The sequence below is a fragment of the Xiphophorus couchianus genome, chromosome 5, assembly GCF_001444195.1.
Source record: "Xiphophorus couchianus chromosome 5, X_couchianus-1.0, whole genome shotgun sequence".
Taxonomy (NCBI): Eukaryota; Metazoa; Chordata; class Actinopteri; order Cyprinodontiformes; family Poeciliidae; genus Xiphophorus; species Xiphophorus couchianus.
The window spans coordinates 20825099-20840247 of NC_040232.1; the positions used below are offsets into that span (position 1 = coordinate 20825099).

The 15149-nt window shown below is 37.6% G+C and overlaps 1 protein-coding gene across 7 annotated transcripts in view; it reads right to left on the reverse strand.

The window, feature by feature from the left end:
* adgrb1a (adhesion G protein-coupled receptor B1a) overlaps nucleotides 1-15149 on the reverse strand; it is a 176973-nt gene that overhangs the window by 25462 nt on the left and 136362 nt on the right. For 4 of the 7 annotated variants that reach the window (XM_028016652.1, XM_028016655.1, XM_028016657.1 and 1 more), the window contains exons 19-25: nucleotides 13438-13541; nucleotides 12276-12378; nucleotides 12039-12189; nucleotides 11876-11945; nucleotides 11532-11598; nucleotides 6544-6629; nucleotides 3026-3085 (exon numbers count right to left, since the gene is read on the reverse strand). In XM_028016652.1, coding sequence (XP_027872453.1) covers nucleotides 3026-3085; nucleotides 6544-6629; nucleotides 11532-11598; nucleotides 11876-11945; nucleotides 12039-12189; nucleotides 12276-12378; nucleotides 13438-13541 — 641 coding nt within the window. The remainder of the gene's footprint in view (nucleotides 1-3025; nucleotides 3086-6543; nucleotides 6630-11531; nucleotides 11599-11875; nucleotides 11946-12038; nucleotides 12190-12275; nucleotides 12379-13437; nucleotides 13542-15149) is intronic. The other 3 variants (XM_028016656.1, XM_028016654.1, XM_028016653.1) reach the window with 1 other exon arrangement.

Below are 15149 nucleotides of genomic sequence, written 5' to 3' on the forward strand. Positions count from 1 at the left end.
AAGCTTTCTGTATGACTATTGATATTTTTTATGGTTGGAAAGTCTCCTGGAAATCATCCTAATCACAGAATTTATCTGCTATTCAAGTCTCTGGCTGGGTAACTTCCACAAGTCAAAATTGCTTTCAGTCAGAAAAAACATGGTGGAAAAAAAGTTCATTTTAGATGTGAATCTGAAAGAGGTATGAAAAATGTTGAACCATACATATATATGTAAAATTATTTTTAAAAACATTTATAACATTACTCAGCGTAACTCAAGAATATTCTATTAGAAATAGAACTCATTTGAAAGAGCATGACTTTCTATAACATGACATATCATTACTGTTGCATACTTTACATGCAAAGTGTGCTTGGTTTGAGAAACTGCCAGGGAGCAACACTGGAGAAAAGGACTATTAAACATCTGAATGTTACAAGTGGTGTATTAACTGAACATGAGAAAATAAATACTGTACCATTGTTATCATAACATTTGATTAGTTGCACCTGCAGTGCCTTGTGTTTGCAAAGAAAACTACCCAGCTAATGTCCTGCTCGTAAATCTGAACTGGGTTTCTATTAGGAGTTTGTAGACTATCCCACTATCCCAGTCTTCAACATACAGTATGTTACTTTTTACCTCAGTTGATTTAAATAAATTAAAAGCTAAATGCTGCATTTCTACTGTGGAATTATATTTTGTCTTTTATTACTGTATGGGATTAGATTTATTCTTTTACGACAATATGTTAGCAGTTATTTAAGCTTACATTAATTAAATGAGTATGATCTGCTGTAGTAATATGCATGGGTCTAATATGTTATGGAATATTATGTACCAGAGATTGTATAGGTTTCAGGTTTTTCCAACTGGACTGACAAAATCTCAGAAGTAGTAACTCCTTATTAGGAAGTTCATTCGTAAAACTGAAACTCTTAAAAGTAACCCAAAATCATTATTTATGCAGGCAGGGGTGGTGGTAAAATTCCAGAATTAGTTTGTTTTTGGAGCTTGAGGTGTGTCTAAAATCTACACAACTGTGAGTTATCAGAAAATATACCAGATATGAATGAATCCTTGTGTGCATCTTTTCGGTCTGATCTCCAACAGATATCATTAGCATTTTATTAAAATTAGTTGATTAAACTGAATGACTCATTTTTGATCTCTCACATCATGAACCTCAGTAAAGACGTACATTTGTCTTTAATACTATACAGTAAACAACAGTTTAAACTAGGACATGTGGTCCTCAAATATGATGACCATGATCATTATAAAAATAATATATATGAATGGATCTCTCAACAGACATCTTTTCTTATCAGATATATCATCAAGGTATAATTTTCACTACATAAGAATACTTTCAATATATAATACGAAACAAAACTTCTGAAAACAGTGGTGCAAACTTGATCACTTTTCCATTGGGAAATCTACGTTCATTTTTGACTCCATTTTTTATTGATAAATTATTGGTGGACAACTTAAGGAAGATAATAGATGGTTTTCTACAAAGAAAACGGTCCAAAGCCAGCTGTTGAACAGGAAGCCAGCTGTTGAACACGCAGCCAGCTGACCAAATGAATCACACATTATACAAGGAGACTGAGGCTGATCAGCAGAGTGTTAGCTGGGCACAGATAGCCACTTAGCACTGTTTTTCTGCCTATGTTTAGCCCTTGGATAACAGGACGGCCCATTCATAGCTGCAAGTAATCATACCGTATGTTAACCTGGAAGTACAACTCTGCTCTCTCTTGTTTTTGACTGGCTTCATAGAAATGTCTCTGAATCCAACTGGACATACCCTTGGTGACAAAGTGGTGTGTCTGATATAAAACTATGTCCTCATGCTGTGGAGCATTTCTGAAATAGTGATGCATTGAAGGTTTTGGTAGGATCTACCTCTACCCATAAGTTAATAAGGCACTTAGCCCTTTGAGGACTTTGGAAACATTCTGACCAAAAAGTGAAAAAAGCCAGTCACCCTGCTGCCTGGGCATCAAGAATGTAACAGGTTCAATATATACCATTTTGCTGAATTCTTGGTGGTCTAAGATTTTTACCAGAAAGAAAGATGGCCTTCTAGAAGTGGAACTTAAAAAAACATGATGTCTATAATTTTTCTCTTTATGTTCAAATGACTGGATGGAAAAAGTCTCCTTTCTGGAACTTATTTTAAAAATCTGCACATATTTTGGACAAATAGAAAGATTTTCAAGCATGAACTCAGAAACTCAGACACATTATAGCTGTTCTGAATGGCTGTGTAAGACTTGGTTGCTCTTATTAATAAAGTCCTGTGTGATTTATTTAGATTCCATTTTATACTGCTGACCCAACAAGCCAGTCCAATCCTCAAACATTTTTAAGTAATACTTCAGATTACATTTTACTTTGCAAGCTTGGGTGATCATCTAAAAGGTATAAAATTAGCCACAACGAAGCAAATTAGTACTTGAATATATTTTCAGAAATGAATTAATTGAGTGGCTATACATGTATGAAACCCAAACTATAGCACACCTATTTAAACATAAGTGTCAATCTTCTTGTTTTAAAGAAAACAACCAAAGGAGAACTATTAAGTGAATAATCAATATATCATAAAACTATGCAGACCAGTAAAGTAGTACTGTATCAGTATCAGATTTATATCTGGGACATTCTTATTTACAATATATCAAATAAGACCATCAGATACCACATGAAATATTTAATTCACAACCATTCTGAACCAAAGTTGTATAGAAAAGAAAATATTAATTGTACTGCTCTACTGCTGTGAGTTATTGATAGGAAAAAGTTAGCATTTCTCTAAAAGCACTAGAGACATCATTAAGGCATAGGCAGTGTTAGGTTCTAGCCAGCTAGCAGAAGGCAGGCAAACTGCAAGACCAGTGAAATAGTGGGGTGTATAGGCAGGAAATAATAGTGAGCCAATCAGTGATGCTTGCTAGAGGAATCAGCTTGTTTGGTAATTGGCAGGGCTGGTAGCCTTAGAGAGGAAAGTCGGATGGGCAGATATTTTTACCCAATCACTGATGAGATGGGAGGGGGCTTCTGAGACTGATGTGTTCCTGATTGGAGAGCCCTGAGTGAGAGAGAGGGGATTCTGTGCAAACTCAAACATGACAATTCAGACAGCAGAACGAATACAGTGAACAGAGAGATCATCGGAGAAAGCAAATACTTTTCAGAGAGAGAGAGAAAAACAAACAAAAACAATCATATGTACCAACAATGCTCATGGAGATGGAAAACAGCCGGAAGAGTAAAGGGGATCAGGGTGCATGAGAGTGCTAATAAATAACTGACAAATTCCACTAAGGCAGTCTACAAATTCCAACAAAGGTCCAACGTGATTTGGAATATGAACAAAATATATCTTCTAATGTGCAGAGAATGTTTCCATAATAACCAACAGCACTGCTTTCACTTGCTGATGTCGACATGAAGCATGGCTGACTCAAGTATTTTGGGTGGAGGTAGCGTAAAGGCAGAATGTACAGTAGAACCTGGGCACCAAGTAGAGCTAAGGCACATAAGAACAAAGGCACATAATCAGACACCAATGAATGTGTGCACATTTGTGCTTTCAGCCAAGAGGACGAGAGTTGTAGCGTAGAAGTGTTTTGACAAATCCCACCATCCCCCTTTAAAGATTACTGGGGTTTAAATTGTGGACAGGTGTTTCATGTGTTTGGCAAACCACTAAATTTAGTATTCTATATTGGATCAAGTCATAGCTGAACACTTTCCCATGCCATCATATTTGAGAACACTCAAGAAAAAAGATGGTCTGCTTTTTTGGCAGCACTTTTCTTATCAAACAGACCACCTTTTCCTGAGTGTTCTCAAATATGATGGCATGGCAAATTGCTCAGCTATGACTTGATCCAATTTAGAATACTAAATTTAGTGGTTTACCAACACCTGTCCACACTTTAAACCCCAGTAATCTTTAAAGGTGGATGGTGGGATTTGTCATGGATGAGAAGATGGTATCACTCACCACACCCAAACCAAACAGAAATACCCACAACAGGCCATGCATGCCCACATCCAAGTAAAGGGAAAATCAGAGGTCAATTGGCCAAACATGCATGTTTTAGGATCCTGGGAGGAAGCTGGAGTCCCCAGTGAGAACCCATGCATCTACAGGGGAACATGAAAATTCCACTCACAAAGTCTCCAGTTGAGATTCCAAACCAGTACCTTCTTCTGGATCCATCAATGGTACACTCTTATAAAGACAGCTGGGTCATTATCAACCAAAATCCACAAAACGATGGACAAACCCAGCTTGTCGATCAGATCATTTGTGACCTTCAAGTTAAGTAGGTGGTGGAAGTCAAGCTGAAGTCTCAATGGGCCTAGATGACGGTAGGGACGTTAGCTTCCATCAGTTGCTGACATAATCCCATTTAATAATGAGAATCTTTACTTGAATCAAAATCCTCTTTGACAAAACATTTCCGTCATACTCCTGCAAAGACATGTCGCGCATTGAGCCGCCACTGGCTGTTCAGAACATAATTCATCAACAATGCCAGAGATATTTTGCATATGTAAGCTTTCAAAAATTAAGCCGGCACTGACGAACCAAATGAGGAGAGCAAAGGTGTTCAGTAAGGTCCAAGAAGGAATTTCACAGTAAAGATACGTGATAAAAAGCTTCTGATCTTTAGGGTTAAATGAGTCTGAGGTTGATGAGTTCTATTATATTATACTATAGGCTATTAACCATCACTGCTTTGGGACAAAAAAGACAAAAACAAAAAAAAAAACTACCCTTGGCTTATGTCTAGTGATCTGTTGTATCTCAGTAGACTGCAGCCTGGCTTGTCCAGTCTGTGTAAAAGAAATGTTCGCCATTGCTACATCACACTCTTGAAGGCAGCTAATCCCGGTTAGTTGGCCAATACAGGGCAGTGGATGCATGTGTTGACATCTCAGAGGGTAAACAGCAACAGGCTGATTTCTACCCACAATGCCATCTGAGTCATTTCAAAAAACAGACTGAGGAAAGCTATTTTCATTTTGTGAAAGAGACTCAAAGCCGAAGTAGGTAATTTTTTTTTTAATAAAAAAATATGTTTTTTTTTTACATATTTGTTAAAAAAAACATCACTTTGTCCAGATAGTATAATAAGAGCCAGATAATCTGTCACAATATAAAGCTACTCAACCTCCTCCCTGTGGCTCTACTGCCATCTGCAGAAATAAACTGCATGGTTAGAAACAACCAATCAGAGCCAGGAGGAGGATCTTAGTCAATAACTATAGTGTAGTGTTTCCCAACCCTGGTCCTCTAGGCACACTGCCCCACATGTTTTAGGTGTTTCTTTGCTTCAGTCCAGGTGATTTCAATTGACAGGTGTTTGCTGAACTGCAATCAGCTGAATCAAGCCGGGATAAAGCAAGGGAACATCTAACACATGCAGGGCAGTGTGCCTTGAGGACCAGGGTTGGGAAACACTGCTCTACTGTACGCGCTGCTAACAGCCTCCCTCTAAATCTCTGCTAGGCTACAGCTCGTTCCCTACAGCTAGCATGACATGTAGGTTCAGGCTAGTTAGCATGGCCACCCATAAAGGCGGATAAATAGGTTTCCTTTAATGAGAAGTTGGTGTTCCACCATTAACACATTGAGCAGTGCGTACCTGAGGTGATTGACAGTGGTAAGTCCCTCCTCCTGGCTCTGATTGATTGTTTCAGTCAAGGAGCAGTGGATTTCTGCATATGGCAGTAGAGCCACAGGCAGAAGAGCTTGATTTTTTTCTACAGATTGTCTCATATTACACTGTTATGGTGACAGTTTTAACAAATATGTAAAAAACATTTTTTCATAAAAGTTACATATTGGAAATTTAAAACGTTTTTTATCCAAGCTCACTTCCAGGCATTGCATGGAGAGGAAGCTGCACATCACACATTTGATGTGGATCATATGGAACCAACTTGTTTAATATGTGTAGCATAAACATATATCATACAGAATTAAAAGAAACATAATATCTCTTTCAGATGAGAAAGCTTCACCCCTGGTCAGCAACAGTACAGTCAAATCATAGTCTCTCACTAGGTACTGAGCTTTTTACTGAGATGTATAAATGCAACTAAACCATTTTCAGAAACACAAGAGCAGATAGAGATAAGGAAGTTAAACCCAACACATAATTTGCTTTTACACCCTGATTCCCTTTACTGAAAAGAGAAAAAGAAATAGGATTAAAAAGAGGATGGATTTACAGAGCTTTTACATCAATAGCAACACCTGCAAACAAAGAGCAGCTGGAGGAGAATGCAACAATTCAGAAACATAAAAGAAAGCAATGAGATGAGTCATCAATTTGCTCAGTTTGTGCAGGACCAATAACCAGACAGCCTTTGTTTTTTTTGGTCTAGTTCACTCAGAGGATTCCAGCGTCAGATTTAGCCATTTCAGTTGAAGCTGAGCTGAAGCTGAAAACAGCCACAATCCCCTCCATAACCAGCCAGCCTGGTTATAGGTCACTGTGTAAAATGAATGTGTGGTTTAAGGCATACCCCGCCCTCTCCTTTAGTTTCATATCAGTAATGCCATCTTTGGAGACCAGTTTGTTAAAAACGAGAATCCCAATAACCATGTTAACCTGCCAAAGACAAGAGGCACAGGGTTAAAGCAGAATAAAGGCACTTTTATTGCTTCAGAACATGCAGCACCACTGTAGTGAGGATGATGATGGTGGTGGTGTCTATAACGTCATGCATAATGGCTCGCAGAACAGACTCTAGGTAAGCTCACTGCTGGCTCTGAATTCTAAAAACTGAAACACATCTTATTAAATTTGAGTCACAGGCATTACATTAAGCAAAACATGAGGAAAAAAAGAAATTAAAAACATATTTTAAAGATTAAATAAAATTCATTCTGAACAGGAAACAGAAAACAGAAATCATACATAAAATATGAGTGAAATCAAAGGTGCTGGGAGTGATGGTACATGGCTGATTAGATTAATTCTTATTTCAGATTTTATGTATATAAACATTTCTACATGCAATCAGACGATAGAGTGAGCCAGGCTTTAAGTATGACTGCAGAGCAACAGTCTGACAGGTTAAAAACAAACTGCTCCTCGTAGGAAGGAAGGGCCCACCAGTGGAGGAACTATAACTATTCTGTTTATAGACGTCTGGTTTTGGTTGATCATGAGAGTTTAGAGGACCGTTAATATGTCAATTTACCACAACTGAATGTTGCTGGCTAAGCTGAGGCCAACCCTTTTCTCTGTGGAATAGCAACTGTGAGAAGAGAAGGAGCTTTTCTTGCTGAGCTATTCTTGATGTTTCTAGCTGGAACAGCTACAAACAGCCTTATTAAACATTTTTCATGGACACTTGCATTCACAGCAGTAAGATTAGAACTGAATTAACCTAATTTATAGATTTTCTTTTACAATGACTTGACCTTTATTTATTTATTTTTAAATTATGTCCCTTCATCATAAAACATCTGACACACCCTCAATGACTAAAGCAGGACAGAGCCACATGAATCGTTTAGAAGTTTGGTCTTATTATGGTGGAATTTGGTAAGAATGCAGGACAATGGTCACAATTTAGAACGGACTCCAGGGGACATAGATGGTGGCATCATAAGAGCTGGAATGACTGCAACTGGACTAACCTTCACAACAGTGAGTGAAAGTCACCAGACACATACACTGAATAGCATTACCAACACTTGGAAGGTTTTATGGGATCGGAATTATAAATAGGAACACAAAAAATTGAAGAATATTGGAAGACTAATGAAAAATCTATAATTGCTCCACATACTACTAACAACTTTGATTAATTGAAAAAAGTGATATTTATGTTTTTACAACAATAGCAGAGGCATCCTCAGCAAGAAATTGTTAAAAATTATTTTTCTGAACTAAAAATGGCCTGGTATAAGACCTTTAAACGCTGGAAGTTGGTTTTAATTTTGGCTTAGTCTTTACTATGACTTTAACTGCTCAACCACAATTATGACATAATTATTTAAAAATGTAAATGTGCAAGTTAGGAACATGCCCGGTACACTGTAACCTCATAACATTAAGCAACAAATAAAAAAACAATGGACAGAAAAGTAGCAACAAAAGTAAACCTGTCAAAATAAATCACAATTTACATATTACATACAGTATATTGTGAGAAATCACAAACATGTAGTCTTGATAGGCATCCAGGCCAAACAAAGAGGAACAGCTCAAGTATTTGCTGCTGATGTGTTCTAATGTGTCTAATGAGGCATCCTGTGTGTCTGGTGACCTTCACTCCACTCAACTGCCTCTGAAGAACATTCTTTACATGGCAGCTGTTCGTGTACCATTTATTCATATAGAGCCATTCAAGTACAAAGGAACCCAAAGTGCTTATCTAAATTAACAAAACTCTTTAATAATAAAAATATATTATAAAAATGTTCCAGAATAATTTAAAACTGAAATTTAACTCCAAATCATTCTTCATTCTCTTTTTTTCAATCTCTCATCAGGGATCAGGCAAACAGTTCATTAGTTGGATTGTTTGATCAAAAGCTGGATTAAACAAAGTTTCTGATCTAAAGGAGAAAACAGTTTCTACACAGCTGGTTCCAGATCTGCAAGCTGTCTAACCTGGTTTGTTCTGACTATGGGTGTCTGAAGAGCTGAGGGTCTTCATGGTTCGTACTTGAAAAGCAGCTCAGAAACTAATTTAAGCTAAAGAATCAGTAGCAAAATCTTCTCAGGTAAAGCAAAAGAAAAAAAATTCCCATGTCCCGAGGGGGATTCCGTACCACTGAGTCTACCTGAGGGATAAACTTAAGCCTAGCAGTTTTGAGAACATAAACAATCACTTATGTTCTTTCTTCATTAAGCTGAAGGACATTTTGACCAATACACTCACTGATATTACGGGCACACACTACAGCGTCTGTAGACAGTTAGGTGGACACACAGAGGTATAAAGTTGTGTGTTGTCAGCTTACACACAGTAATAGAGATAAAAGTATGTTCCAAGCTAGGACAGACCATAAAGGTGTTATATAAAAGTGCCCAGAGAATGGATTATTGAGGACCCTCACAATTAATTTTTGTCTGCCCTGGATTTATAACTGTCAAATGACACAAAGTATCATTCTGTCTTGCTGCTTTGATGTTCTGCTGTACTACCATTAAGGAATTGATTATGACAGGTTTTTCTTTATATCCTCTGAGGTTTTATACTTCAGGAACATTCTATAGATTTTTATTGACTGCTTATTCCATTTGAAAATGAAATCATATCATTTATAAAATATGTATTTGATGGGAAATGTTAAACTGTGCAGTCAGTCATATATGTCATGTTACTAAGAATAGTTAGCCTTGTCACTGAGCACATTTTCCCCAAAATGTTTTAGAGCTGAGAAGTGTAACACTGTTAAGTTGCCTGCAACGTTAAATTTGAGTTCCAATTTTCAAAGCAGATGGGATGCAACATTAAATAGTTCTTTACTAAGTTAGTATGCTGTAACTACGGTAATATTATAAAGCTCTCCACTTTAATAGGGAGTCTTTTATTATACCTTGCAGTTAATGATTGAGAGCAATACCTTAGGTTTCAGAAAAGAAGATTTTCATCAACCTATTTACACTTTACTCTACATGATCCCAGCATTTCCAAATTTTATATAAGGATGCAAATACTTCTTTAGCTAAACAACAGAACTCTAATTCATGTTGGTTAGGAACATATCCATAGTAACCATCATTAAACCAAATGGTAAACCTTTTAAAAAAGCTAAGGCTCAGACATGTATCCAGACTTTACCATGAACAAACAAGTCTGACATGCATATGCATACATGCATTTAGTGCAAACAGGAAACAACAATAGCAGAAAATACTGAAATTAAAAGGGCAGATAAATAGAAAGGAAGAGTGAAGAAGTAAAGAAAGGCAATGACATGAAACAGTAAGGTTGTAGGATGAAAAATGGGAAACATGGAAACTACAAGCAGCAAAGAAAGCAATTACTGAAATGTAGGATATTAAAACAAGAAAAGATGCGGGGTAAAACAAAAAACAAAAAAACGAGAGCGCAATGAGTAATTAAGCAAAGAAAGGAAGGGAGGGTAAGAAATAAAAGAGAGGAAACATAATGGAGCAGGAAGCTGTAGAAGAAGAAAGAAAGACATACAATCATGGAGACAGAGCAAAAGCAAAAGGAAATTAAGGAATGAGGTGCTTTGCAATGTCCCAGCTTATTTTTTCTGAGCATTACAATATTAACAAAGAGTTAAAAAAATGATGAATTCCCCTCATTTCTTTAATTCCTATCTTCCAGAGAGTCAGACTTTCCTAAACTGGAATATTCTGAGTTGGTCTTGATCAAAGGTTTTCTAGAGTTTCAAATTCCTTCAGAGTTTTGCTTGGAAATGTATAAACCTCTCTCTTGTTTATGCTAGTCCAGACCACCAACCTGATCATTTTCAAATTCATAGCTTGTGTTTGTTACCAGTTAACTCTGGTCTATTCATCTCTTTCACTATTTACAATATATATTATTTTTTAAATATGGGATGTAATTTATACTTCAGAATTACAGACTCTTTAACTCTTTAAATGTCACTATGATCTGTAATCCATTCATTTTGTTCTCGAACAAGCAAACCTTACTTAGCAGGACAGTAAGCCTTGTTTCATTTGGTCATTTTAAATGTTAGCTGGCTTTCCTTTTCCAACTGGAGTAATAAACTGAAACCAACTGCTTTTATATTTATGGTTGAAGGAATGCAAGTTTGTTTTTGACATATATTGGCTGCAGCTCCAGGTTAAAGGCTTCCTGTTGTCACTTGTACACATTTGAATTAGCTTTCACAATTTGACCACATTGTGCAAAGCACAATGAACATTTATTTTTTTAGCATAGTTATAACTTGATTATAACTTGATAATTCCTTGCCATTCTCTTTTAGTTGAGCTTTAGTTGTACGAAACAAATGTTTCTGTACAATAACCTGAGAAGAATATTTTTTGTACATTATTTAGCATCTTATTTCTGTGACCTGGAGCTGATGTTGGGAATGTATTATTTTATGAAATATTCAACCAGCAATTAGGTTTAATATTTCTGAATTCTCACAGTAAAGTTGTTAAAGAGAAGTCAGTATAGACAAAACAGTCTGTCAAAAATTTCTGCCAAGATTTACCATCAGGACCGACCTACAAAATGATGACTGGTGCTTAGCCAGTAAGAAGCTGCCAAGTCATATATACTGGAGAACTAGTGGCCAAGACCATTTTTAAAGCTTGGAATCATTCTTATTTCCATTTTAATGAAGCATTAAAGGAAAGATTGTGTTAAAATCTCTGACCAATAGCTTGCTATGGTAACTTTGTGCAAAAACTTGCATCCAAACAAAATGCAGCATTCAGTTTCAAAGTGATAACGTGGCACTGACAATTGGTGGTGATTAACTTTGCTTTGATGCAGAAGCTTTGACACTCAAGAAACACATAAAAAGATAAGAAAAATACCAAGACTACAGCTGCAGCAGGTCCAACAAATGCATAGAGAAGGCCTCCTTCCAAAGACAGCCAGCAGCTTCCAGAGAGCAGCAGAAGATAGTGGAGAGAGACAGGTGATTGGAAAAAGTGATGTTTGGGTTGGTGAAAGATGAGAGGGGCAGAAACATGGAAGGTTGGAATGAAAGGGATGTTGGTATGACAAGAAGGATGGAAATAAAATATAGATGAAACAAAGGAAGAGAAAGGTTAATTATGCTGTAAACATAACCCTTGTCTCATGTGTAATAACCCAGCATTAATATATGTATAGAGGAGGAAGTTCACACCATTAACCCATAAGAAAACATGCTTACTAGTTTGGTGTTCCGTATCCTTTTGCCTTGGTGAATCCCACTGAGATGGCTACAACAAGCGCTGGGAGACCTGGGAGGAAACATAGGACTCGATGTTCACTCAGAGGATGTTAAACAGCCATGAAGAGCAGAACAAGAAGTAGGCAACAGTCGGAATCCCCACCCCAGCCGAGACACAAGAAGCGCTTCCGTATGATGCGGTTCCTGAGGCGACCGGTCACGGCCATGTATGACTGCCAGGCCTCAGTCAGAACCCAGCAGAATGACGACAGGAAGAAGAAATGAAGGAATGCTGCAATCAGGGTGCATAAAACCTGGAACAAGAAAGGGAGACATAACACACTGAACGTGCCTGCTGGGTTGCAGGGGTCATATAATACGGCCTCTCATTAGGTTTAACCTTGTTCCTTGTTTGGGTCTGTCCGATGAGAATAAGGGCATTGGAGGAGATGATGGAGAGGCAGAAGTTAATGAGGATGACAGAGCGCTCTGATCGAATGTACCTGCAGGAAGCAGAAAAAGAAGAAACACTTAGATCCAAAATCTACAGCTCCAGTTTAAAGGTTTCTTTAAACGCTATTAATGATTGATGATGGTGTGCACTGAGTTCCAGCTGCCAGCTTATTGTGTCTCTTCAAGCATCTGAGTGCGTTGTTAACCTGGGAAATGAATACAAGTTGTTGGTCTTTCACTATAAAGGGCTGAACTGCAGGACCGTGCTGTAGGAACTATTAATCCCACAATGCACCAACCTACTTTCAAGAGTTTCGCATCATGCATGTGACATCACGTTAACAGGAAGCCATTCTGTCTCTTCTACAGCCGTCACTCACAAGGGTGACATCAGGGAGACATTGCATGCAAGCCTTGACCCTTGCTTATTCATAATTCTGCAGAAGGAATCTTTGAATTATGCATTCCCCAAAAGAGACATTGTGTCTGACTGCCTGAGGGAGAAGATACACAGCCATGCTCAGCTCCAGTCCAGAGCTGAGAAGTGAATATTTACTGACGCTGTGCCAGCGGAACCTACACCCTGCAGCTTGATGACCGCTTGAGAACAGAGCAGAGGTGTTCCAAACTAGCATGTGCAAGCCACACATACAAACTGCAAACTGTTAGCCGAGCTGCTAACTTTACCCTGGTTTTCCCCACCAGCACTGCTATTAAAGAAATCACCCTCTGACCACAGAGCTAGGCTTCCATCGTTTATCAGATATTTCTTGATTTTTAAGTTTTATTCAGGTAGCTAAATGGTGTATCTAATAATGTTTCCAGTGAGAGCATTATTTTACTTAACGATTATTTTACCAGGAAGTCCCTTCATATAAAATCTCTTTTTAGAGGGAGAGATATAAATTTGATATTATAATTGTCTATGTATTATTACAAGTTGTAGTTATTATAAAATATTAATGTGCAGTTTCAAAAAATGGTTTAATAAAACAAAATAAAAGCATTTACATGTGATGGGACGTTTTAACTTGTTGAGTCCCTGATCTGGTATTAACACTTGCATCAATAACAGCAGTGTTGTTTTTTCTTTGCAAGCATTAACTTACTTCCACACAGACACGTAGATGATGATGAGAAGCAGCAGTGTGAGCGAGGATACTCCACAGCCAACAATCAAGGTTACAGATGGGAGCTGCATCTTATCCATGTTCTTAAAGTAAGAGTAGAGAAGAGAAAAATGTAAAAAAGGGAAAATACAACATAATAAATCATAATAGCAAAGCAGTGGCTTCAGAGGTTTCCTGCTAGAAACCTGTTCCTTCCTGTGAACAGTCAGGGGTTGTGTCAGGAAGAGCACAAAACATCCGCCATCTCTGTGTGCCACAGCTGAGGACGCTGGCGCTATGGCAGCAATGTGGAGGGAGGTGTTGACAGGACAACATTGATATAATAACCATAGTGTGTTTAGGGGATATTGTGAGAGAAAGGTTTAAATATCTGCAATCTTTTAGGTAGGCTTGTCAAAATAATTGACGTTTGGTAAACATACAAAATTTTCATATTTAGAGATTTGTGTTAAAACCAATTTAAACTGAAACGTTCCATCCTTCCACGTTGGCACACAATTTCAAACAGCTGTTCCTCAGACACAAAGAAACTCTGACCCTCACCATCTTAAACTTTTTTTAAAGGTTTTGTTGGCTCTAGTGACCTTTATTTGATAGTTAATTGACAGGACAGTGGGTAATGAAGGAAGGGAAAGAAATGGTCACCAGGCCGGGAATCGAAGATGTATTTGGACTGTTAGGTTGTTTTTATGCTATCAGTTAACAATGGTCTCAAAATGACAATATTATCATTTATATCAATAATTTCTGGGACAATTAATCGCCCAGCAAAATTTGTTATTGTGACTGGCCTAACCCCGGGCAACATAAAATAAACTGCTCTGTGGCACTTATTTACACACAACAGTGATGAAATGGAAAAGCTTGGTTTCTACTAGTGCCACATAAATGAAATCTCCCCGTTTTCCCCTTAAGTCCAGCAGAGAGGTGTGCAGTGCAGCAGGTTTCACCCCAAGGTTGCATGGGGGCTTGAGCAGAATTTGATTTAGGGGCCCCTCTTCCTGCTAAGAACATCAACACCACTAACAGAATTTCAATACTGATTTGGTGGAATCAGGGAGAGGAGGCCAAGTTTAATTGGCTAAGCTTAGAAGAAATCACTGTAGTTTTTCTTTTGGTATCACCCTGTGATTTTTACATGTGTATTGCATTTTGATTTATTTGCTGTTTATTTTTCTTTGGGAAGCCCTTTAAATAACCCTGTGGTTGAAATATGTTATACCAAGGAGACAAAGTAGAAGCAGAGCTGATCCTCAGTTGGTCAAAAAAAGACAGGACATGCAGATGGGACTGTGAACATTGTTATTAATGCTGTTGACAAAGAATTGATAATTTGGCTTCTTTGTAAAATGGTTTTCTCTATTTGTTAGGCTGTGTCCCATTTTATCACCAACAGTTGTTTTATGACTCATCTTACTTCGAACATTGATTTTTTACAAAGATTTATTGGCCACATTATGCTGTTTTTGTTTTTAACAAAAATTGAAGCTTGCCATTAGTAATGAGTAATTAGAGAGACGCTGAGTTTCTCTAATGAGACCTACAATCTGGCTCGTCTTCTGAACACTGGAACATTGGCTACTTCATTATGAGATGCATCAGTACTCTTAAACATACTCAGCTCCTATGAGGACATCTCACTCTACATTGGGTATTGATTTTTTTTCCCCCAAATAGGATTGGACTAGGTT